We start from the raw sequence: 25,806 nt of genomic DNA, 5'->3' as shown, positions 1-25,806 counted from the left end.
TTGCTCAATTCAGATGGGAATCATGAATCAACCAAGTGCAGCTCTGTCATCACCAGATGACAACAGTTGACATGGCCAACTGCTGGTTACTGTCACTGCCAGCTCTCATTGTCACATGCCAGCTTGTGCTGGACACTGTAGGTTCACTCTGCCAGGTGTTAAACCTGGGAATAAAAATCCTAAATATATTTATAGGACTTTTCAGGTCACACTACTTAAGAAATAACTCATGAGTAGATTTATAGGAACACTAAAGTGAGCTTTTATTGTAATAGGGTCTGTGCTATAGCACAGGGGTGCTGATACATGGAAGGGAGCCCTCTTATACTAAAATTAGAGAAGTGGCTTGGAAGTGCTTATATCACAACTTGTAGGCCTATGTAGGTGAGAATGGGGGCTGAAACCAGAGAATCTTCTGGAAGGCTTTTTGGGAATGCTGGGTATACACATAAGGGATCCAGATTGATCTTGGCTATTCTTGGATGCTCTCTCTGTTCTCAAAAATGCAACAGTACAGAATTCAGTGGCAGAAGTTGGGGAGGGACCCCACACAGTCTAGCTGCACTTATGTTGGAGTGGAGAATGGCAGTTTGATAGTCAGGGAAGACACTGAAGCAAACTTTCCTGTCCACTGGGATCCAAGGGATAGCACAGGCGAGCAAAGAGGAGAGGTGTGCTGGCCACAGGCCAAGTCATACTGTGCCTGTACCCCAGCTGGGGCAAGGAAAAATGAGTCATGTTCTTCTCCTCTGTCTCAAAGGGAATTCCCAAGAAGCTGGCTGCATGTCATCATATGTCTCTTGGTCTTGCATGAGTTCCTTGTTTGCTAACACCAAAACATTTTCCAGGCTCATATATTTCTTGTTCTTATACTGGGATTTTTTTTAAAAGGAAATAATGTTCAGAGATCATTCTTTGGATTCCAGTGCTCATTCCTTCTGGATCGTCTGCTTCTCGACCTTTACAGTAGAAGAATTAGGAGAAAAAGAAAGTTTTAGGAAAATCCCATAAATTCTTTCTTTTTTATTTTAAAGATAAAAGGATGAAACATAATAACAAACACACATACATTTACAAAATAACACAACGATAATACAAGCAATACTGAATTTCAGACAAGGTGATAGGAAATTAACAATGGTTGTTGTATTAACTATTGATACCTTCAAATTGGTTGCTCAGGTAAACAAATATAGACATTTAAGACTGATCAAACAATTAAACATTAACTGTTCCTTTCAATAAAGCAACAGAAGTCAGTAGTACAACTATGTTAGCTATGCTGTGTATACATATATACATGGTTTTCCCTCCTTTCTTTTCTCTTTTTCCTCATCCCAGTTGTTCTTTACTTTTGAGCACTTTCCTTTCATTTCCCATTATCTATCCTACCTCCTAATTTTTATTCTGTCTTTCAGGTTCTTACACAAGTGAGACAATCCAGTATTTACACATGCAGGTCTGATTTATTTCACTTATGAATATGGTCTCTAGTTGTGTCCATTTACCTATAAAAGCCTTGAGTTTATCTTTCTTTAAATGAGTAATATTCCAGTATATAAAAATACCACAACTTTTTTATCCATTCCTCAGTGGATGGGCATTTGAGTTGCTTCCATTATTTAGCTATAACAAATTGTGCTGCTATGAACATGGGTGAACATATATCGCTGTGATATGGTGTTTTCAGTCCTTCTGGGAAAATATCCAGAAGGGGAAGTGCTGGGTTGAATGAGACCTCTATTCCTAGTTGCTGAGGAATCTCCAAACTGATTTCCACAGTGGTTGTACCAGTCTACACTCCCAGTAGCAGTGGAGAAGAGTTCCTTTTTCTCCCATAAATTCTTTCTTATGTGAAATATTTCTGTTTGTTCAGCCTCCAGGGCCTCATGAGAAGAGAGGTGCTGACAGGTAAAGACTAACAGAGTAGTTTTGCTAAACTTCTCCAAGACATCAAAAATAAGGCAGTTTTTCCTGGAAACTCATTCAGTGAATTAGAAGTCATGAGCCATGTGGAAGTCATGAGCACTTCAATTTAGTTCACCACTATATTAGTCATCTTTCTATTGTTGGGACAAAATACTTAACATACACAACTGAAAGTGGGAAGGGTTTATCTTTGCTCATGGTTTCATGGGTTTCAGTCTGTGGTCAGCTGGCTCTAAGGCAGAAGCAGCATGGTGGAGAGGCATTGTGGAGCAGAGCTGCTCACCTACGGCAAGTAGGAAAGAGAAATGAAAGATTCAGAGAGAAAAGGGACTTAGGGACAGGGTATATCCTTCAAACGTACTCCATCTTTTCCAACTAGGCCCCAAAAGTCCAAAAAGTCCATTCTGCAAACGAACTCACCACTAGAACAACTCATTGATGAGGTTGTCCCTCTTGGAATAAAATTACCTCTCTATGCCCCATGTCTGAACTCTGCTACAAAGGAGATCAAACTCTATGTGGATGATACTTCACATTCAGCAATCAGATAGGGTTACCATATCAATCAAATAGTATTGCCTACACTGGAGGCTCAGAAAAGCATGGGCAGAGCTCAGAACAGCAGAGTGACCAGCTGTGTTTATTTACTATTCTTTCAAACAAGATTAACAGACTTCCACTGGCTTGGGTCTTTTTTGAAGTTCTGGGGAAAGAAGGATACTAGCAATGTGTTCATAAAGTCTTGCTTTTGAAAATTTGAAAAGTAAGCTATTCTAGCCGCAAGTGTTTAAGGTCACACAGTTTCCACTAGGTTGGAAACTAGGATGTTTGTGATAGAGTGGTTGGGTGCAAATTTTGATAATTCTAGGAAAATCAAAGTGGGAATGCACTTAGTTTGGTTTAAAAGGAGATACATTTATATGGTTTGGGCCAATAATGAGCATGATTTAATTGTTACTAGCTACCTGGGTATAGGAATAACTTCTTGGAGTAATTCTGTGCTTGATTGTGTGTTTAATGGAACATCCAAATATTGAAAAGAGTGAAGCAATGGTGTGAATCATTAGGAGTGATTTTAAACTTCTTGCTGACCTAACACGAAATACTGACACTGCAATGATAACATAAAACTCATAAGTCCTTACACATATTGGGGGATGAAGTTTGGTAAGAGTAGGCTGTGGTTTAAGAATGCAGTTTTTCTCATCAGTGCAAATCATCCCCCACAGTGTCCCTTCTCAGGTTGGTGTTGCTTGGGTGTGACAGTTGCTAAAGGTTTCACAATGCCTGCCATTGCTTTTTGAACATCACCTGAAAACTTCTTATCTTAATAAAATAGCTGTCTAGTTTTATCCTTAAACAATTCACTCCCCATATCACATAGACTATGTCTATAAAAAAATTCATGTTAAAATCAACTATATGGAAAATATCATGCTAGAGGCTGTCTTTGTACTTGGTAGTGAGTTGTTGGCAAAGAAGTCATGGGAAAAAGGCACAGTGTGTGTAGAAGAAGACCGGGGGACAGAAGAGAATGGTAGAACATTTCTGGTGCCCAAGCCAGGAGGAGAGATGGCTGGGTGCTCCATAAAGGACAAGGTCCCTTCTGAACATGAGATGAACATGTGACACCGTTGGTTAGAACACCTGAGGTGAGACATACACTTGGAGAAGAGAACTTCCCTATGAGATTCAGCTAGACTTTGATGAAGCCACCTTCATGTGGCTTCCTTCCCTTATGATCCTGTACTCTGAGATCAAATGACAGCTAGCAAAGTACCTATACCAAAAGAGATACCTGCCTTTCATATTAAAGGAGATATAATGACTGTGTCCAATATCCACAAGTCCAAATTTGGGACCATAACACGATCTCAGTAATTACTGAGTTTTTTCAAGCTTGACCTTCTATAACCTTGCCTTGATTTTTCACTAAGAGCTGCTGTCTATCACACTGCCTCTATGTGAAACATTTTGAGGGCTGAGATCTCTGTTCTGCATGGTACAGATTAGCATGGCAAGCAACCTACAACATGGTCCTGGGCCTCTGCACCTGCTGTGGCTCACCAACACCAGCAAATGATCACTTTAGAAAAGCACTAATATGTTTTGTATTTTAAACTTGGCAGACAATTTAACCACTGAATTAGCTGGGTCTTAAAGGGAACCACGACAGGCTCAGACCGGGTAATTTGGGGGCATTATTTACAGAGACAGTTTATACATGACCAGGCATGTAAAGGAAAATGGCAAGGAATTCTGGAGAACATCAGAGGTAGCAAAAGAAAAAAGGCCTAATGGATAAGGGGGAAAAAAAGCCACTAGAGCATGTGAGGGCTGGGCTCTGAACTGCAGTGAGCTTCACAGCTAAATACACTTTGTCCTCACTCACCTGTCTCTAGCACACACCCAGCAGAAGCCAACGGGCAGGGAAATGTGGAATGCAATCCACACAGCTCAGCTCCTGGGGTCTGGGTCGGATGGTGAGTAGTGGCGCTCACACAGAGAGGAGCACCAGACAACACCCAGCCCAATAAACAGAAATGAATATTCAATTTAATCAATGTTAATCTAATAAACATTTATTCATATGACATTGATCAGTTAGGAAAAAATTCACTGACACTCAGGACTAAGAGTTTTAAACATTGTTTCTTATATCCAGTAACAGAAACTAACGCAATAGTTTCCATACAACATCTCTTCTTAATCTGAAGAGGACAACTTTGATCTTCATTATCATTTCATTTGAACTTTCATTCATCTTATATTTTCCTCAGGAGAAGTCTGAGTAGCAGAAAAGTAAATAATTTTTATGAGCTCCGCAGCAAAAACAATTGTTTCTGTTGCATTTTTATCACTGAAGTGTTCCCACTTATGAAACATGGAACATGATGACTTTTCCATCCAAAGTGGGACAACTATGAAAAGAAAGAGACCTGGTATGTAAAACTTCAAGTTGTGTTTCTGTGGTTATGACTAGAAGTGAAAGAGTTTTCCTTTACCTTCATAAACGAGTGAGTTTCCTCTCTTTAGCCCAGTCTTGGACATCTGCCTCTCCAAATATGAGGTAGAAGACCAATCCTAATACACTAATGGCAAACAACAAGAAAAATATATTCCTCCACCCAAACTCAGGGTCCTGGAGGGGAAAAAAAACCAAACAAACCCCAATGAATATTATTGCTTTCATCTTTTTTTCTATGACACTTCATATTATTAATTAGGAAGATAATGTTCACAAAAGAGTTTCCATGTAAAAATTCATGTCCTGAAAGTAGCTTGATAGATAGAGAACAAAATTCCAAATACATTTAAAATGTTTTTAATAAAAAACCATTTGGGCACATTTATAATTAGCTTATATCACATCATTAGTCACTATTACCAAAGTGCCATGTACTTTCTTGTATAAACTTTGACTGTATAAATGATAAGTGCCAGGAATGTTTTAATGATTCTTCTTATATTGCAATGGTGTAGTGAAAAGATTATGGACTTTAGAACTAGACATGGGGCCAGGGATATAGCTCAGTGGCATAAGCACCTTTCTGGCAAGCACAAGGTCCTGAGTTCAATTCCCGATACCAAAAAAAACCCAAAACAACAAGACTTAGACATGTCTGAGTTAGAATTATGATTATACATCTTCTTGGCAGAAAGACTTTTTATCAGATTTACAGTTTAATCATTTGGAAATTTGGGTAATCATATTCAACTTTCATAATTGATGTGAGAATCTATACTTAAATAAGATGATTGCATGTGAAATATCTACAATAATTCCAGTATGCAACAGAGACTTAAAATGTTTGCTTACATTATCCTTTTCCTTTTGCATGGTCATGAAATGAAAATTTAAAAGTATTGCAGATGACATGGCAGAGTGATATGGAATTATCATCTCAAGATTCCTGTGTGGTTGTGATTTCAGTGTCAGATACTGATGACCAGTACATCACTAGTTAGTGTTTTTGTTTCCAGAATGAACCAGACTTGAGATTATCAAAGAGACTGTTCTATATTTTCCTTTACTAGGTTCATTGTCTTGATATTACCCATAATTCAACTGGATTTTCCAACCTTTAAATATAGTCTTTATGCTATCACTTTTATAAATGGATTAGGGAGAGCATTTTAAGTCTGTTTTGAAAAGAAAACTCTACCTGATTGAGGAGAAACCCATTGACGATTGGTACCAGCACAGCTGATATGTGTGCAAATCCTCTTGTGGCTCCGAGAAGAAAACTGGAATATCTGTGGGTGATAGGAATGTTCCAGACCAAATCCAGAGATTCCCGAAGTACACTTTAGCCCTGTTCTATGTAGGAATCCATCACATAATTATATCTAAAGGGACTTGTGCTGTGTGTACTTAATGAGAGACATTATCACAAACCAGTACCCCTCCTACTGCATATAGGATTATCTGTGATTCCTGTGTATAATTTATTCTTTTCCAAAGCTTGGGGCTCCCAGCAAGGCACAAGTTAAACATTTTTCAGAGAACATGATACTCAAAGTGGAGACAAGAGTCCTACCTTGGAGCAATATCTAAGGCATTGATATAGACCCCTGACTGACTTAAGGGGCTTAGTCCACATGACAGCGTGAGAAATACAATTGTTGTGACATAGCTGGAACGGAGGTAGAACAGGGTCAAAACGAGTACTGAAGAGGGAAGTTGACCTAGGGAATGGGAGGCAGACAAATTAAACAGTGACGTTAATTCTTTGTTGAATGCTTGTGAACTTTTCAGAACTCAGGCTCTGTTCTTACCTAGAAATGAGACAATTTTCCTCACAGTGACAAATCTAAAATTCTTGGTCAGAAGGAAATCTGCCAGCTGGCCTCCCAGGAGACCAATGATCCAGGCAACAAGGAAAGGAAGGGAAGACAAGAGGCCATTCTGAGGGGAGAAAATGGAGCAAATCACATGAACAAAGGTGCAACTTTTATCATTAAGTCACTAATAATCATACTGACACCCTGAAGTTAATCTTTCTTAGAAAAGTTGGTAACCTTTTCAATCATACTGTCAGGAAATCTACTGGGACAAGTGTTAAAGTTTAGATTATTTTAAGTAGTAGAAAATAACTTGCTCTAGATGGAATGATTTGTGAAGGCAGAGTAATTGGTGAGTCATATAAAAAGAGAAATGGACGGATATATACTCACATCTCTGATGTTGACTTTGTACACGTGACTGATGTAAGTGGGTATGTACATAACCTGCGTGTTAATTAACCACTGATGGCTGAAACTGCACAGACAAATGGACCAAAGGGGTAGAGAACTGAGTATAGCTTTGATGGGAAGATACTGTTCTTCTGAGCTGACCTGAAAGCAAAGTTAAAATCTGAGAAAGGCTCACACCCTCTTAGTTACCTTTAGGAATACAGATGCTGACTCAAAGTCTCTGCAGGAGGGGGTTGGAGTCCTTATGTGTACCCACCTGTTGGTCCAAGGTTGATAAGATGTACTCCTTTTCTGAGATGCCTATCCATGGGTGAGAGACAGGGTCATCATACACCAAAAGAAACCAGAGAAGGCTCGAGACACAGCCAAGGCCTCCTGAAAGCAGAAGGTCAAATTGTTAACTGAGTTCATTTCTGCCTTTTGAATTAATTTATTTTATGTTGGAACGTTTTCTTGTGTAGGGCCAAGGAAAAGTTCTTATGCTGCATATCCCCGTTCCACTTCTCAAATTATTCACATGTATATTATAGCTTTCAAGCACCCCTTTCTTCACATTTCTTGTTTATTTGTGTGTGTAAATCACATATCTTAGTAATGGCATAGCACTTGGTATCAATCTTTTTCATAATAGCCATTCTAATAGGTAAGTGGTGGTATCTAGTGTGATTTTTATTCACATTTTCATAATGGCTAAGGATATTGAGTTATGTACAACTTGTGAGTATTTTATCCAGTGACTCCAGAATTGGGAGTTTTTCAATCTGCCTTATTGGAATAAGGAATAAACCTGGTTCACTGTTAGTCCTCACACTCTGAATTCTCTGACCTTGGCCCATAACCCCACCCTGCACATTTGCTGTTCTCCCTCTGTATTCTCTTCGAAGTATCTTTACCCATATTTAAAGTTGAGGGTTTTGTGTTCCTACTACTAAATTTTGGGAGTTTACGTATTCTAGACAAATGTCCTTCTTATATGTGTTTTACAAGTATTTTCTCCTCAAATCAGCTTGTGTTTTTATTACCCTAACCACGTCTTTTGAAGAGCAGACATATTTTAACTTTGATCAAATCCAAGTTATCCATTTCCTATTTCATGAGACAGGATTTTGGTGCTATGTTCAGAAAATTTTTGGCCTGTGAAAAAGTTTTATTTCTATGTGTTCTCTTAGAAAGATAATACTTTCAGTTTTCATACTAACGTTTGAGATTTTTCTCAAACTAGTTTTATATATGATGTAAAATATGAATCAAATTCATAAAATTTTTTTGAGTGTTGATATCTGACTTTTGAGCACCATCTGTTAAAAAGACTGTCCTTTTCCAGTTATTGCACTTTTGTCAAAGATTAGTTTACGTTAGTCGTATGAGTCTATATAGATTGTGGTCTATTCTGTTGACCCTTTTGCTTATCTTTATGCCAATACTTGATGACTGTCACTTCATAACATGCCTTGACATCAGGAAGGCAATTCCAACATTTCAAAGTTGTTTGGCTGTCCTTGAATATTTACATTTTCATGAGAATTTGGTTTGTCATATCTTTGATCAGATTTATCACTGCATTGAATATTTTTGATGCTTTTGAAAATGATACTGTTCTCTTTAATTTATATTTCTAATTCCTTCACCTTTTCTATGTCTGAAAACACCCTTATCTTGCCTTTGGTTTTAAAATAACTGTTTTCCTCTGTGTCTGAAATTCTAGGTTGACTTTTTTCTTATGCTTTGAAAATCTGCCATGTTCTTGCTTACTTTGCTTCTGCTAGAAAACTGGCATTATCATTATCTTTTCCCCTCTATGTATAACATATCCTTTAGCTTTGGCTACTTTAATTTTTTTTCTTTTTTAGCCATTTGATTATGATGTACCTTGGTGTAGTGTACTTCATTCTTCTTGAGCTTGAGTTTTCTACACCTTCTTGGATCTACAGATTTATAGTTTTCATCAAATTTGGAAAAATTTTAATAGCATATATCTCCATTCTAGTCCTGTACTTTACGTACTACACACATTACTCATGTTCTCATTTTATTATATTTTCCTTCTGCGGCTCATTCTGAATTGTCATTATTGTTGCTTTTATATTCGTTAATCTTTCTTCTATTATATCAAATCTGTCATTATCTCTATCTAGTGCATCTTTCACCTCAGATACTGTATAGAAGTACATACAAGAACATCTCCAGAAATTTGGTTTGGTTCTTCTTTATACTCACTGCACCTCTGCTTAACTTTTTGAATATACAGAGTTACATCAGAATGTAATTACAACTATTTTCATGTTCTTGTCTGCTAATTCTAAGATCATGCTAGGGCTGGATCAGTTTTAATTATTTATTATTCTCCTTATTATGGGTTGTATTTTCCTGCTTTTTTTCATGTCTGGTAATTTATGGTTGGAGCTAGACATGCTACACACTGCTGGGTGCTAGATACTGTGTTGTTCCTATAGATACTTGTGAGTTTGTTCAGGGATATAATTAAATTGTGTCAAAACAGTTGTATCCTTTGAGGTTTGCCATCATCATTTGTTAGAGGGAAGCATAGCAGAGTCCTCTCTAAGGCTAATAATTTCTCACTAGTGAGGAAAAACACTAATGAGTATTTTATCCAATGACCCATGCACTGTTTTTCAATCTGTCTTATTGGAATAAGCAATAAAGCTGGTTCACTGTGAGTACTCACACTCTCAGTTCCCTAGACTTAACCCATCACCACACCCTTCCTGCTGGCCTCTGTTTGTTTACACACAGACCCTGATCAGTGCCTGGCTGAGTATGTGAGGGGGACTGCATATAAATGTGCGGTCTGTGTGTACAGCTATCCTCCTTAAGACAACCTGTACTATGAACTACACCTGTCCTACTGTCTCCTATTACATCCTTCCCTCAACTCAGCATTACTGCTGGGCTTTGCCTGAGTCTGCTCTTATGGTGCTGTGCCCTGGTGTTCACCCTGCATGGGCTTTTCCTTGTCTGATGTTCACTGATTTAACAACCACTGCTTTATACATTGTGTTTAGTTTTCAGGCTAGGCAGTGTGTCTAGTGCTTTCTGCCATATTTAAGTGGATGTGGACGCCCAGTGCAATCTTACATTGGCTGCAGCCTTCACTGTGCATCTGAATTACACTCACTTTTTAAACATTGACGCTCCTTGATTTTAGGTATAAATTCCCCACTCGTGATGTTTTATTCTTTCTGCAGGTTGGTAGGTTTAATTTGATGATATTTTTTCAGGGTCTCAGTGTTTAGGTTCAAAGATCATCCCTTTTTTGTAATATCTTTATGTGACTTTGTGTCAAGATAATTCTGATCTCATAATGAGTCATAAAGTATTTTATTATATTTTAAGGAATAATTGATAGAGAATTAATATCATTTCTTGATTACACACTTGGTAAAAATTGCCAGTGAAACTGTGTATTTAGGGGTTTTCCTTGTTGGAAAGCTTTAGACTAAATACAGTTTCTTAAAATGCATGGAATGTGCAGGTTATTTTCTTCCTGCTTAAGTGAATGTTATTACTTTGTGTCCTTTAATTAATTTGTCAACTTTATCCAAATGACCAAATTCATAGGCATATTGTATTTCACAATGTCTCTGCATAGGCAGTTAGAATAATGAGACTGAGAAAATTACTTCCCTCCACTCATTTGAGTTTGGACAGCACCTCTCTGTACTAAGAGAGGTAAAAAATAATATAACAGGAGCATATAACATAGATGAGAGCACATGTGCATTGGAGTTTCTGACCTGATTGTCAGTCACCTTTACCTTGGTCTCATGACTTTTTTTCATCCATTTAAATTGTGTTGCTTAATTTTTAAGCATTTGAGGTATTTCTAGATACCCTTCTCTTACTGATTTCTAGTTTGTTTCCCTTATATTAAAAAACATATATTTTCTATAATTTTCAGTTTAAGTGTGCTTTTTATGGTTCATAGATTATCTTATTGATGAATGTTTGAAGTATACTTGAGGAGTATTATAATCCTGTTGAATGAAGTCTACTTCATCCCTTGAATATACCCATTTATTCTATTAATTATTAAGAGAAGAATTTTGAGATCTCCAGCTTTTGTTATGTATTTCTTTATTTCTCCTTGCTATTCTATCTGCTTTTGCTTTATGTATTATGAAGCCCTGTTGTTAGGTACATATATATTTGAGATTGCTATGTCTTTGTGGTGAACTGGTAATATTGGTGACTGAAATTATTGCTATCTGATGTTAACACAGCCACTTAATTTTCTCTAGATTAGTGCTTTCATAATTCTTTGAACTCTGAAAGACCCCCAAAACTAACCAGACTCCACCTGTCTCCCTAGGGAAAATGTGTAGAAGGGAAAGAAGATACATAAACAAATGCAAGCTGGTAAGAGATTCGAAGCAAAACATGGAATCTGTGGACTAGGCAGTTGTTTTTTGATTTCTGATTAGTTAAATGAAAGTCCTGGGCTAATCTGGAGGTTGGCAAAAACCATTCTCTTTGTTAGTGTCTTCTTTCCTTTAGGAAACTCATGGTTTTTCCAGGACCCCTTATTACCATGCTTAATCCGAGACAAAACCCACTTATCTCTTTAGATTTCTTTCTGCTATGTCTCACAAACCACTGCTCTGCAAGCCTTTTTCCTACTGCTTGAAAAAAACCAGGCAGCCTGGTGACATTGTGATGATGCATTGTGGCTGTCAATAGAACTTTATCACAAGCAGGAAGATTTTCATATTCTGTGATGGTGCACATTAACAATTTCTTTGTATTATATTATGATATTTTGGGTTTCTAATATTTTTCTGTTTTGCTTCATTTCCTTCAGAAAAGTACATGCAGTTGCTTGTACTCAGAAAAGCCTTGCTGAATAGGAAAGCCTGGGAACTGGGAGAAAGACAGGGCTTACCGAAGATATAGAAGACAAAGGGCCATCCAAGGGCTTGACTAATGATGCCACCAAAGAGGATAGCACTGAAAATTCCCAGTATCATTCCTGCAGAGACAGAAAGTAAATTATGGGGCTTTTTACTCCTCCCAACACACGTGTAAAGGTTAATAGATGCATCTGGAGTAGCATCACCAGATCATGGGGATGAGCACATTGAAATACAGAAACTTCAGATTCATTATTTAGCTCATATATTTTCCTGAGAACCCATTTTTCCCTGTTAGTTCCCTAATAATATTGCAGATGACCATCAAACTTTCTTTTATGCTATTTTAAATTTTAATTACACATGTATATGCTTATTGTAAAAGTAAACTATTAGGAAAGCCAGTTTATCTCACATGCCCTCCAAATCCATTTCTATTCTTCTCTCTGAAGATAATCATTAGTAAAAACCCATAATTTATGATAACAACATATAAGTGCTTACCTTGTCTTCTCTGCACACATACACAATATATATCTACACATATACTCATTTTCTTTGTAAATACATTCATGCAATATCTACACAGAACATCAGATTTGCCTATAAATAACACTCTTAATTTCCATAGCTTTATAGAGTTTGCCAACTGTGTGATAGGACATGTTCCATTTTTACAACTTTTTCAAATATTTCTAGGGTATTATAATTTTTATACTGAAGATTAACATTAACTGGCCCAATCCTGTATATATTTAAGGGAGTTATTTTCAAACATGCAGGATCATAATATTTCTGTTGCTTTGAGACACTCCTTTTTCTTTTAACAGTTGGTCTTACAAGTATTTCCATGTCACTGCAGATTCTAACTACTTCTGAGCATAGATAATAATTACTCATTTCTGAACCAAACCATAATTTTTTGCACATTAGAATATCAAATATGGACTTGGTAGATCAAAAGCTATGTGTTCTTAAATTTAGTAAGTCCTACTAAATTACCTTGCGAAAAGGCTGTGCTAAATTAAGCTGCCAACAAATGTCTTTTCCCTCATCTCCTTTATGACATTTAACATCCTCAAAGTTTTAAAGACTATTCTTCCAATATGAATGAAAGAGTATCACTTTAGTTTCCTCTTTTATAGTGAAATAGAGCCTTTTCCCCATTTTTAATTATAAGCCTTACTTCTTCTGTGAACTGTTGATCTTTCTTCACTCTATTTCTGTTGCTCATTTATCTTTACTTCAATTTACAGAGCTTTCATGTATTGTGAATAATCATCTGTCTGGTATGCTGGTTGCAGTTCTGCCACCTTGACTTTGCTTATTTTGAATCTCATAATCAGCAGTTGCTTTTATAATGTCAATCTATGATGCTTCTCTATAATGACCTCTAGGTTTACTCTTTTGCTTAGGGGTTTCCCCTACCCTACAATGTAAAAAGTGGTTTCTTATGTTTTCTTTCTGATTTATATAGGTTCTATATTCAAATTATTGCCTGTGTTATGTCATTTAAGCACTAGTAATCCAATTTGCACTTGAGAAAATAGAGACAATGAAAAGTTAAATAACTTGTTGAAGGGTGCAGAGCTAATAACAGAGGAAGGAAATGTTTGAAAACATGTCACCTGATGCTGGGGCACAGACGAAGATGAAAACCAGCATTTTTCGGCCAGCAGGCCTATCTAGTCTACACCTTTCCCTAGAAGCCATGCTTTGGTGATAGTGAGGAACAGGTTCCTGTGTGCATCCAAGCAAGGTCCTTCTTTGTCTGGTCTCAGCCAGTCTACTCCAGGCCTGGAATTCATTCTCCCTCCTACATCCTCACTCCCTTCATTGTGTCTAGACCCCTGGCCATCCACGTGCAAATGAGACATTTATATGAGCCAGGGTAAAAGGAAAATATATGTTCTGGTGTCCTTTTGCATAGAAGCGTGATTCTAGGCAATAACAATGTACTATATGCTACAAAAGTGCTAGAAGAAAGGGTTTTGAATGCTTTTTCCACAAAGAAATGGTAAATATTTAAGGAGACAGATATGGTTGCTTGATTTGAATGTTATACAATGTTTATGTGTATTGGAACATCACATAGTACCATTAATATGTACAATTCTTATGTGTCAATTGAAAATTAAAATTAAATTCTTCAATACACAAAAGTAAAAATTTCTGCCTCCTAAGAATGCCATCTTGACATTCTCTATTTTGACATTTCTCTATTGCCCTTCAGGACAAAACTTTTCAAAAGGTTGACTGAACAGTCAATAAGTATAAGAGACATTTGGTCAGTCGGGTGCTAAAACTATTGAAATTCGATTGTGCCCACTTCTTCCTAACTTTGTATTCAGTGATTTGATATGAATTCCTTGACACTGGCCACTGTGGAAGTATCTAGAGCACAGAAATTGATAAATACTATCAATCAGTGTTTTTACTCCTAGAGAGCCTGTATACTAGCACCATACTGCTGATTCAAGATTCAGGAGGAAGTAATTCAGCCACCCAAGGAGGATATGCATTCTGCCTCCATGTGCTCAGGGAACATGATAAAATCCATGTCAACGTTGAAGTTCTTTAGTGAGCTGAGCGGTGGCCAGGTGTAATCATCCCTGTTTCCCTCATAGGGTAAACTTGTGTCCTTGACCCCTGATGCTTTCCTGCTATGGACACCCTTGCTCCAGCTCCATCTCTGGTTCTCATGGCAGCAGAAAGGCACAGAAAAGGTGTTTGGACACTTGAGCATTGGGCACACTTGGTTCAAGTCATGTGGTCCTTCCACTTGCTTACACCCTGTCTTGACTGGGTTAATTTATGCCATTTTCCTTCCTTCACTTCTCACTATGTTTTAAATTATTCTAACAAATTTTGCACCTCTAGCATCTAATTTGTCCTGAGACAAAATATGCCTGTTTCATAGCTTTTGATATAGTGTACCTAGTACATGGTGTACCTATACAAGCACACTCCTCCTAATAGCAGCACACTCCACCTAGCCCTGAGGCTTACAAGGCATCTAACCCTGAGCCTAGACATGTGTACTTTATTCACTATATGTGTTTCTAGTATTTATCTATGTTGTCTTATACAGCGGTAGTTTCTTCATTTGCACTTTTGCGTGAAGTGTTAAATTAAAGGTATTTCAGTCTTCATCCCCTCCCCCATCACCTATTAAACTGTTTAGTCTTAGTGTTCTACCTTTGAGTTATTAAGCTGCTTAAGTGACTGCAAAGTTTTCTACCCATATAGATATACCCGTGCAGGCCCTCTTAAAGGAAGATATTGTGCATGTACTTTGTGCTAGAGGTTGCAGTATATTGGTCCTTCTGTTGAGAGTAGTTACCTTTCTGGGGACTCCTTCTCCAACTTTATGGACTAAGTGATCCTGTCTACCCATGTAGCCTGCTGAGAAGCCCCAGCATCACTTGGTAGACATTACCAGTGGCCTTCCACTGGACACTCTGGTAGCCATGGGCTCTATGCTTTCTGAGGCAGGTTTGTGGGGCCCCTCCATGAGGTCCCCAACCAAAGACAAGGAAGCCTTTGCAACTCAGACCCCTGTAGACCCCTGAGATTCTTTTACATACTCAGTTGACCTATTCTGGTTGTTTAATTTCTATACAATAGGAAAGGAAAGGAATGGGAATCACTATTTCTGTAAGGTCACTGTCTTCCTTTTAAAACTTAACTTTTCTTTTGTGCTTTCTATCTTGGTTTTTCTTGTGTATTCTGGGATAACCTCACAGGGGAATGACTGAACTATCCAGGTTGGACCCTCCCTTCCTTTATCAGTGAACTCAAACACTGATAAGAGAGAGTAACCCTCTCAGAACTGTGAGAGGATTTAGATGGGCTTGCTGTTGGGAAAATGTGTGTGTAGTTTGCTTTTGGGGTTTGAAGAGTCATTGGCTCTCGCCTCTTTGTCTAGTTACCCAGTAATTTGTCCTTTATTTTCTTACCTAGTACTAACTTTGTGGTTCTTTTAACCACATACTGTCCAGTTCTCACCCTTGCTCAGTATAATTTAGACTTCTTCTTCTAGAATGCTTATTCTTGACACATTGTCCTGATAGATCAATTATCAGGAAAAAATCCTCAGGACAATCAAGAGCAATTCCAAAGAAGATCAGACTGAATACTAGTATGAACTCCAAAGTGCCACCAAGAAACTAACATAGAAACATGAAGCTGCACAACTGTAAGAAAAAACAAGGATGAATGTTTTATAATCATTCCGTCTAGGACGAAATTCCAGATGTTAATCAGTTTAACTACATTAAGGTTTTTTAAATATCAAAAATCATAAACACAATCATGCACAAATGATAACCTAGGGAAAGGAGTGTAAAGTCATGTCACCAACAAAAACAGTCTCCTTACTCTAAATAAATATTTCATTGACACTGAGCAGAAGAGGAAGAACTATGCCAAAGCAGAGTTGCCACAGAGCCCAGTGGGACAGTGTTGGGCTGCCCTGGGCCAGTGGCAATTACATCTTTACCTGATAAAGAAATGCTGCAGAGTCTGCTTCGTTCATGTGGAGGAGCCCATCTTGGCCAAAGTGCAAAGTGACCTCCAAATCCTGAGCCCTGAAATAAAAATGGCTAGAGATCTTGACATGTGTTGCTATGTAGAAATTCATAGCCAGCAGATTTAGAAAGTATTGGCTACCTGGGTTAGACCCTGGACTACTCGAGTGGCAATGAGGTAAGATAGTCCAAGATTAGCTGCCAAAGGGATGCAGAGAGCGAGAAGTGATGATCCCAATAAAGCGACACCGGCCACTTTCCTTGCTCCCATTTTCCCTGCCAGGTATCCCCCGGGGGCCGTTGTCAGCAGCATGCCATAGTTGATGGAACTGAAGAGTATGCCTTGGGTCTGAGGACTCCAGTCATACACAGGGGCCTTAGAGAAGCAGAAAAACGCTACAGTCAACCATCTATACAAGGGTTCTTCTATATCGCAAGAAGCTTCTTTGCATCTTTTACTTGCTTTCAAATCAGTATTTTCTCAGTTAAAAATTGTGAACATAGAAACTGAAGAAAAATAAAGATCTAAATAAACACATAGCAAAAATAAGAGATCAAATTTAAATTTGGCATTGCTTACCTTTGCAGGAAGACTCGTTGGGGCTTTATCTGGGCCACCTGGTAAATCTACAGGGAGCCCCTCGGTAGAATTGTTGATGTCGGACTGGTGGTCTGTGCTGTTTACCATGGCTACCATGGTGATAGTCAGGACGGCATTCTGTGCAGCCAGCATGAAGTTGAAGAGATGTGCAATGAGGGCTATTCCGTAGCGAATGGAACAAAAGCTTGGAACTGCAAGTATGATATCACATTGAGTGTTCTCTTTATTAACCCAGCATTAATTCCTTACAGGATGTCATACAGAAAGTACTGGAGACCATCACTGGATGACCTGAATGGCACTTGTATTGGTTTCAGGAAAAGAAGATATCAAAGGAGAAGATTACTGAGTTGAACCCAAAGGCATTTTATACCACAGACTTACAGAGCCTGAGTCACTCTGGGGCACTATGTCTAAGGTGTAGTTCTGCCTCTCCCTCTCCCAGGTCAATGTGCTAGGGGATTGGTGAAATTATCCACAAGTATAAAAAAATAAACAAATATGAAAACCATATTAAAAATGAATATACACATATACATAGATACATATATCATTTCCTTTCTCATGTTTTCTCTTCTTCCTTGGCTCATTCTACTCTGTCTGCACTACACCTCTGTCTTGCTCTGTGAACCTTCTTCCTCCATCCGCAGGCCTTCCTACAGCTTGTTTCTCCTCTGTGGTGTGCTTTCCCTCAGCTGGCTGCCTGGCCAGTGCTCTGGTGTAACGTTAAGGACTTTGATCTTGCTTGATTTGTATTTTGCACAGTGCTAACACCCTGTGATTACTATGATTTGGTGTTCTGCGTTGTGTTTTATGTCCTTTTCTGGCAAGTGCAGTCCCCTAACCAGTTACATCTGCTGCTTGCTGCTACATATACTGGGAACTATAAGTATTTGTTCAAAGGTATAAACTCTGGACTGGAGAGCATGGTTTAGAAGGTCAGTCCAGTTCCCTGCTATTTCCTGAACTGAATGGATTCTCCTGTCCCGCATAGGCTTCAGAATGTGATGAGCAACACTTTCTCAAGGTGTTGGCTCAAACTTGTTAATCTATGTCCTTTTTCTTTTCACAGGGAGAAAAGTAAATAAGGTAGAGAGAATTCCACAGAGCTACTTTGTCCAAAGTCCTTTTGTAAAGAAATCTTGACCAGCTAAATACAGCTTCCTGCCTTACACATTTACTCTGTGCAAAATGCTTCAGCAGCCTCCATTTCCCTTAAAATAAAAGCCGGAGCAGGCTGTTGGCTGTGCTGTGTGGGTATAGCTTCTACTCAGCATAATGCTTCAAGGCCACCTTAAGGGGCTGAGGAGAAGGCGAACCTTCAGAGGTGTGACCGAGTTTCATAACCTCTGATCATGATCTTCAAAGTTCAGTTTCTAAATGATTCTATCCTTTAATTTCAACTATAAATGCTGATTTTTTCCTGTTTTGTATTTTCTAGACAAAGCAGCCACGATCTTGGAAAGGAAGCCTGAGGTTTCTGCTTTGACATTATCATCTTCCTTGGGGTGAAAATACCAATTGTTTGAATACCGTGCTCATTTCTTCCTCTACTATATTTTTTTTACTATATTTTCTCATAGTTTGCAGGTATCAGTTTCTCTAATGTGGAAATTGTTTCAGGGGTTTCATCTCAAAATTTAAAATGAAAGCTTGTTCTTAATTCCCAAAGACATGAGTAGAATAATTATATACAGCAACAAGGAACTCCCTCAAGGTTTAAATTATATTTTATTTATACATATGAAATATGAGTATTTTGAGGCAAATAGGAGACTACTGAAGGGTTTTTGGAGCAGAGAGTCAAGATATGACTGAGCACTAAGTTGAGGCTTTGTGAGACCCAGCCATGCCTGAGACAGCCACAGAAATTGTGAGGTAGGGGCTGGGGATTTAGCTAAGCGGCACAGTGCCTGCCTGGCAAGTGCAACGTTGTGAGTTTGATTCCCGATACTGGAAGAAAAAAAAAAAAAAAGAAATTGTGAGGTAATAAATATGTATATCTGTGACTATTGTATTTGTGGTAATATGTGTAGGAGGATAGCAAATGAATATAGTGGTAAAAAGTAATAAAGGTTACTTGAATGTGCAATAATTGCATAAGGTAAACATTGAAAGATGTTTAATTATAAAGCATTGAAATTTATCATGAGAATAAGTAGATAAAATATCTTCATACTGAGAAATAAGAACAAGCATAAAAATCCATGGAATGCTACAAAAACATGGAAGAGAATCATGGAATATGCAAAGGATGGTGTAATTAATGAGAGAAAACTAGATTATATATTAAGTAGTACTGTGAAAACTGGTTAAATATATGGAAAAATATTGTTGGAATAGTGTCTCATTTTAAATTAAAATAAAATCTAGATATAATAAACTTGTATTTCATCAAATTGAAGGTGTCATTGATAAGATATAGCATTTTTTATTCCACTAAAACTCAACTGATTAACTGAATAACAGATCAAGTTAAATAAACTGATTAACAGATTACAAATACCACCCCCAGATTTTCATTCATAATCTATTCCAGCTCATTCAATAGATATCCCATATTTCCAAATATTTTGAAATTGTCCTTTATTTCTTTCGCACTCAACTTCTAGTCTGTATGCAATATACTATTGTCCTTGCATTTAAAATTTGCATAATATCCAAACATTTCTCACCAGGCCGCTGCTGTCTTGGTTTAGGGCTCCTTCCTGGTGGTTCTAGCTACCAACATCTCTTGTCTGGACTTTTGATACTGCTGGAAAGTTGGTGCCCTGCTTTTCTCTGTTCCTAAAGCAGAAGCTGGAGGGTTATCCCCCTACCATAAATCAAATCATCCCCTCTTTTGCTCCAAGTCCTCCACATGGTTTCATTTTTGTTCAGATTAAAAATCAAACTCTCCATACCAGTTGCCATTGGTAATAAGACATTTGTACCTTTGCCTCAGAGTTTTCCTTTTAAGTCCTGAGGAAATAGTCCAAATGAGGACAAATGTTGTGTGAAGGAATGTTTTTTGAAAAAAAAGAAAAAAAGAATGTCCTTTTATCATAATTTACACCATATAGTACCTGTGATGTATAGTTCATATACATATAATAACCAAATAGTATATATATTTCATCTATAGGTAATAATCAAGTAACAGTACAAAAGCCCATGACTTAAATATCCAGCTACAGGAGGATTTTTCAGGTAAATAATACTTTAACAATTGGGTATGTTGAAATATAATATGATCTCAAGAATAATGTTTCTTCGTTTTATAAAATGCTGTGGAAAAATATGTGGCAAGTTGAAAAAATATACAACATAATATATAGAAGATATAGTTATAGAAATATGTATATAAAATACATGCAATGAAAATTATAGCGCTTGAATTAAATTTATGAAAATCTTCCATTTCTGAGTTTGGAAGTTTCTATAATTAGTGTTTCCTACTTTGCTTAAGCAACACAATTACACTTATGATATTAGATGTAAATATTACACAGAAAAACAATACCATGCACTGACAACTTTTTAGCAGTTATTGAGAATGTAAATGCATATGGATAGAGATAAAACAGCTAAGTGTCAAAAATAAAAACTACTTTTAGAATAATGCTATTTATTTTCCTCATACATTTACATTAATGTTATTGAGTTTTAAAAAATAAACAACTTAAACATTTAAAATCCATTACTTTGTATTAATACATTATAGAAAAACTTCACTGCAAAACTTTGTAATCAAGCACATGAAGTCAAGTTTACCTTTCCTGGGAGTGTGCTTCTCGTCTACTTGCAATTCATGGGGGAACTCACTGTTCTCTAATGTGGAACTCAACTCCATTATTACAGCCATTTTGTTTTTCCTTTCTTGGAACAAGTTTTCACCTAATAGGATGATATAAAATCCACAGATTTCAGTCAAAAGGAACAGGCTTCTTTGAAATGTTTCAACAGTGAGCACCATGCAAACAAAATCCATCCCACTCCATCTGAGGCATGGGGTGGGTGGCTCGTTCTCATCACTTGGTTCAACACAAGAGGTGTACTGTTCCTAAGGTTCAGAAACACTTACTATACAGGAGTCAGTGTGTTTCCTTGGTGCCAGTTTAAGAGCTCTGGCCTTGAAGCCAGGGATGCCCTGGTTAAAATCCAGACCCATGATTTACCTGTTACACCAACTCTCACTGGGAACAATTTTGCATACTTCAATTTTCCCATCTGTCATTAACAACAGCAGTAATAAGAACTTCTTCACAAAGTAGTAAGACTTAAATAGAGCTCATTCTTCCAGCACAGTGTGAGGTAGTCAGTGGCAGCAGTGTAACTCAGTTCATTGTCATCATCACTGGAGATACCACACATGTGAGTCACCTCAGAGCTATGCTTCGTAGTCCTCTATCAGTACTGGAGAAGCTGGTTTCTACTGCCCCTGAGGGCTCCCATCTGACCTCCTGATAACTGGGAGCCAAGATTACATAATGAGATGATTTTCAATATAAATCCCACATAACTATTGACCAGAGATTGATAATATGACTACTGAAATCTAGAAATACCTAACATGGAGACCTTTAACTTTCTGCATATAAGAGAACTACAAAAAAGGTCATTACTCCTACACAATGTTAAGAGCTTTAATGCTCAAGGAGATTCCTAGGTTTACCGTGTGTAGACTTACACTCTTCATGCTATGTTAAGCAATCAATTAATTACATTGATGATCGTCTTAAAGTTTCCTTGTGTCTTTGTGGAATGTCTTCCTGACCATCTTTCAGCATCTCTCCCACCGCTGGCAGCTACCGACCTGCTTTTTGTGATGAAGAGTAGATTATACAGGAAGCAAAACCATACAGCACATGCACACTTTTCTCTTGGCATATTTCACTCAGCATAATTATTCTGAGATTATCTGTGTTGTACATCTTAATAGTCCATCTATTTTCAATGCTGAGTAATATTCCATTGCTTGATTATCAATTAGCCTTTTGGTGAAAAGTTGCATTGTCTGCAGGTTTTGACACTTACAAATAAAGTTGCTAGGGAAATTCAAATATAAGTGTATGTATGACATGTGCTTTCATTCCTTTAGATAAATTCTGTCTGGTGAAAGTAACAAGTAATAGGGATTTTAAAGTCACGTTCTACTGGCCTTGAATCACAGAAAGGTGAAAAAATATATGTTATCTGGCAAGGGAAATATAAGTAAAATTTGAAGACCAAAGTGTCACCCTGTAACAGCTGTGTCTGAGTTCAGAAATAATGCCCATGTGTTTTAATACACCTCATTTTAGCAGCCAACAGTGGAGGCTGAAGACTGTGACTCCCCTGAATCACTGATGTTGAATAGATTCTTAGTTCTTCACTGCTTTGACTCTTTGATGGATCTATGTGAGACCTGTTAGTTGTTTCTTCTATGAAATTCAGTAACTTCTGGATGGGAAGATGGTTGGCTTTTCCTAGAAAAAGGTTAAATGGAAGTTCTAAATGGAAAATGAAATGACCAAGAATACATTTCCAGGAATGCTGCTATATCAGAGAGCAAAATACATAAATTGCTGAAGGCCTGGCAGAATGCAAATTGAGAAAGGAGCTCAGGATGGCTCCCACAGAAATCATAGCACACTGTATGGCCATGGTGTCCTGGAGCTAGCTCACCTAGGCTCAAAGAAATTGATTCTTAAATTATTATGAATTTTGCAAGGCAGTTTTTGAAAACAGCCATTATCAACTAAATTATATGAATTTAGAACTCAATTATATTTTTTAAAAAAAGTTATATTTTTAAAAATAGTGAAAATTAATTGCATAATTGTTTTCTCTTTCTGCATTTTATTGTAAACTCTGCTCTTGACATTTCTATTTCATGTTTATATGGTCAGAATACCAAGTAAATGTATGCAATAGCTGGATATAATGGTGCATACCTAAAATCCCAGATGTGTAATTTGGGAAGCTGAGGCAGGAGGATAGTTGTCCAGCCTGGACAACTTAGCAAGTCTCTGTCTCAAAATTTTAGAAAGGGTTCAGTATGAAAGCCCCGAATTTAATCTCCAGTACCCTAAAAAGAGCAAACAACAACAAAAAAGATTCTATGGCATATCTCTCCTCAGCTTGAAATTCATTGATGTTATGCTGATAGCTTGAAATTGTCCATGACAGATATTTTTGTATTTTTTAACAGCAAAAACATTGGCAAAGGCTACAGTTGGGCTGCATCTATTGTACTGCTGACTTCTTGGACTTACTAATATCTGTGGCAGAATGCAGTAGTGTGGCAATGAATGCTCTGCATAGATGACAGTTCTAAATCATTACTTGGACTCCACCTTCTACTGGCTTCCCTTGATTTGATCTGACCTCTCCTTCCAGGCACAGATGTCCTTACTAAGACGATATGCCTCTTGTCAGGCCTGTCTCTCTACTGCCAGTGCTTCTATTCACCAGTGTGATCACCCATCTCCACAGATGAGCCCAGTCCCTTGATTGCCTGCTGAGCTAGCTTCCCATTTGTCTCCTGCTTTGTGAGGAGCTGTCCAAGGCCTTATGAGATAGTTGACCCCTGTACACAGACATCCCGATCACCATACATTATCTCCTGTGTACTCCAAGGGAACTGAGTTGTTTCACTTTTTTTCTGCCAGCAGGTCTGCCACACCCATCTCTCTGTGAAGGACACCTACTGTGACAGTAACCTAAAAACATTGAATGAACTTGAAACTCTAGATTCAAGCACTGTTGATCCTCCCACAGCCCAGTGTTGGATCTGTAATTAGGGGAGGGAGAGGTAATCTAGAAGGAAATTTCAGACCCTCTCCTGGTGAACCAATGAACTGACAACTTCTAATGTCACACATATGCAGTCTCACCTTCTCTTACTGTGCATTTTCAATCAGACTGAGGACCTTCCTACTCTCTTGGCTCTATGCTGAGTGACTCCTTCCCATTTTAACACCTCCTCTTTTTTTGGTCCACAAAACTGCTCTAGTCTAGGGTCAGGGACTCTATGTACCACCCTGAGAAATTCCTGGCCCAAAACAATGTTCATAAGGAAAATGGCATTTTTTTTTTTACACCACTAAGACATTACAAATGCAATCAAAAAGTTATACTGTTTGGTTGAGGATGTAGTAGACTGCTAGCCCAGCATGCCCTGGATTTTATCCCAGTCTTGCATCGGTGGAAGCTGCACCTTCTACATTCCAGCACTGAGGTCTCTCCCTGAATATGGTTTTCTTCCCTCTGCCCTCAGCCCATCATCCTCTGGTGGCCCTGGCCACTGCTGTATTCCCTTGTGTCTCCTACCCCCAGTCATTTTGATATGGCTAAATTTTACCCCATCTCATTGGTTCTTGACCCCAATATTCTCCCAGAAGCTTTCATGGACCAGAGCCATCCTTGCTTTCTCTTGTGCCAAAACCCTGCCCTCTAATCAATCTGAATAGGGACCTAGAGCAATAGCAGTAACCAGGTTGCTGTAGTAGATCTGTCCAGGAGGAAACCAGTACAGCCTTCTAGTGGGGCCAAGAATTGCCCCCTGAGAGACACAGCAGTGGCTGATGATGTTTTATAATCTGAGAGTTTCCTCACCACTGTCCGACAGCCTCTGGTGTACCCCATCAGCTGTTGGCATATCATAATCGTTATAGCCCCTGCTAAACTACCAAGCTAGGCAGCCTACCCTCAATCCCAGATAAAGATATTACTGCATTCTTCTTCCAGGTCACCCAATTGGGAAATAAATAAACTAATATTTGTTCACAAGCCAATTTAATGCCCAAAATTCTCCTTTTAAATACCCCTAGAGTGCCTACTTTTTAGAAATTCCTTCCCAGGGGGCACTGTCTCCCCTAGTTAGTGTCAATATTCAGGGAGAATAGGATACAAATGCCCAGCTTCCAGCTGCACATTCTCTTTCATCACCCTTGTTGACTTGGGATTTTGCAATCTCACTCATATTTTAATCATTTTTATCACTATGAGAACATTAGGCTTCAAAGAGGGTGATATAAAAACTGTCAGCTGTTCCATAGAAAGAACCCTTGGAGATCTTTCATATTAACATTGAGATAAGTGACTCACCGACTCAGTGTCTGAGGAGAGACTTCCAGCAAGAGCCTGTGTTTCTTCCAGCCTGTTCCCTTTACCTTCTTGCCAGCAGAAGACGGAGGCTTGGCTACTCCCAGGCTTGAGTAATCATTAATAAAAGGCGTCAAACTAGAGGCTGCTGTCCAAAGGGCTTCTCGCCAAATGGACTCTGAAGAAATTTAGCAGAAATGTGTGCCTTCTGCCATGGAGTCTTTTCTGCCTCTGTAGCTTCTCCCGCTTTTCTGCTGCTTGTGGTGGTGATGGGGGGTCTCACTCCCTCTCCTATGGGGAACCCCTTGGAACAGGGCAGAGGCACCCTCTGGATTGCATACTTGCAGGTGGTTGTGCTGCTGCTCATGTGCTGTCTTTAACATCTTTGTTTCAGTTTTAGAAAGATTAATAAAAGAGAGAGAAAGGACAACTAAATACAGGCTTAATATTTTCGTGTTTCCCCCTTCAGTGTTATTGTCTTCCCTTTCTTTGGTATCTTGTTTTTCTGCTCTGAAGTATATGAATTATACAGATGAATTTCATTCCCTCTTGCTTCCCCTTTCCTAAGATTCTTTTCTTCATTCCTAACTAAACTGAACCAAATAAATAAAAA

At 38.1% G+C, this 25,806-nt stretch overlaps 1 protein-coding gene across 2 annotated transcripts; it reads right to left on the bottom strand.

The window, feature by feature from the left end:
• Positions 1–238: 238 nt before the first annotated feature.
• On the bottom strand, positions 239–25,278 carry Slc17a3 (solute carrier family 17 (organic anion transporter), member 3). 2 transcript variants are annotated; one of them, XM_005403338.1, is made up of 13 exons: positions 25,197–25,278; positions 20,880–21,002; positions 17,106–17,317; positions 16,668–16,901; positions 16,498–16,585; positions 12,029–12,115; positions 7,385–7,503; positions 7,108–7,269; positions 6,709–6,838; positions 6,471–6,618; positions 6,096–6,186; positions 4,935–5,071; positions 239–959 (listed from the first exon to the last, which is right to left on the bottom strand). In XM_005403338.1, exons 2-12 carry the CDS (start codon positions 20,968–20,970, stop codon positions 4,937–4,939), a joined length of 1,497 nt encoding a protein of 498 aa, XP_005403395.1. In that variant the 5' UTR covers positions 20,971–21,002; positions 25,197–25,278; the 3' UTR covers positions 239–959; positions 4,935–4,936. The 2 variants fall into 2 exon arrangements, with proteins under 2 accessions (XP_005403395.1, XP_005403394.1); XM_005403337.1 differs by lacking the exon at positions 239–959 and adding an exon at positions 4,490–4,850.
• Between the last annotated feature and the right edge of the window lie 528 nt (positions 25,279–25,806).

Source organism: Chinchilla lanigera, unplaced genomic scaffold (assembly GCF_000276665.1).
Source record: "Chinchilla lanigera isolate Chin_1 unplaced genomic scaffold, ChiLan1.0 scaffold00082, whole genome shotgun sequence".
Classification (NCBI taxonomy): Eukaryota; Metazoa; Chordata; class Mammalia; order Rodentia; family Chinchillidae; genus Chinchilla; species Chinchilla lanigera.
Note: the sequence above shows the minus strand (reverse complement) of the source record. Positions and strands in the feature narration are given on the sequence as shown.

Coding starts and splice junctions, on each gene's coding strand:
- Slc17a3 (XM_005403338.1), bottom strand. CDS start 20,970: ATGGCTGTAATAATGGAGTTGAGTTCCACATTAGAGAACAGTGAGTTC. Junction 17,318..20,879: donor GAAGCACACTCCCAGGAAAG/GTAAACTTGACT, acceptor TCATACTTGCAG/TTCCAAGCTTTTGTTCCATT. Junction 16,902..17,105: donor CAACGAGTCTTCCTGCAAAG/GTAAGCAATGCC, acceptor TGCTTCTCTAAG/GCCCCTGTGTATGACTGGAG.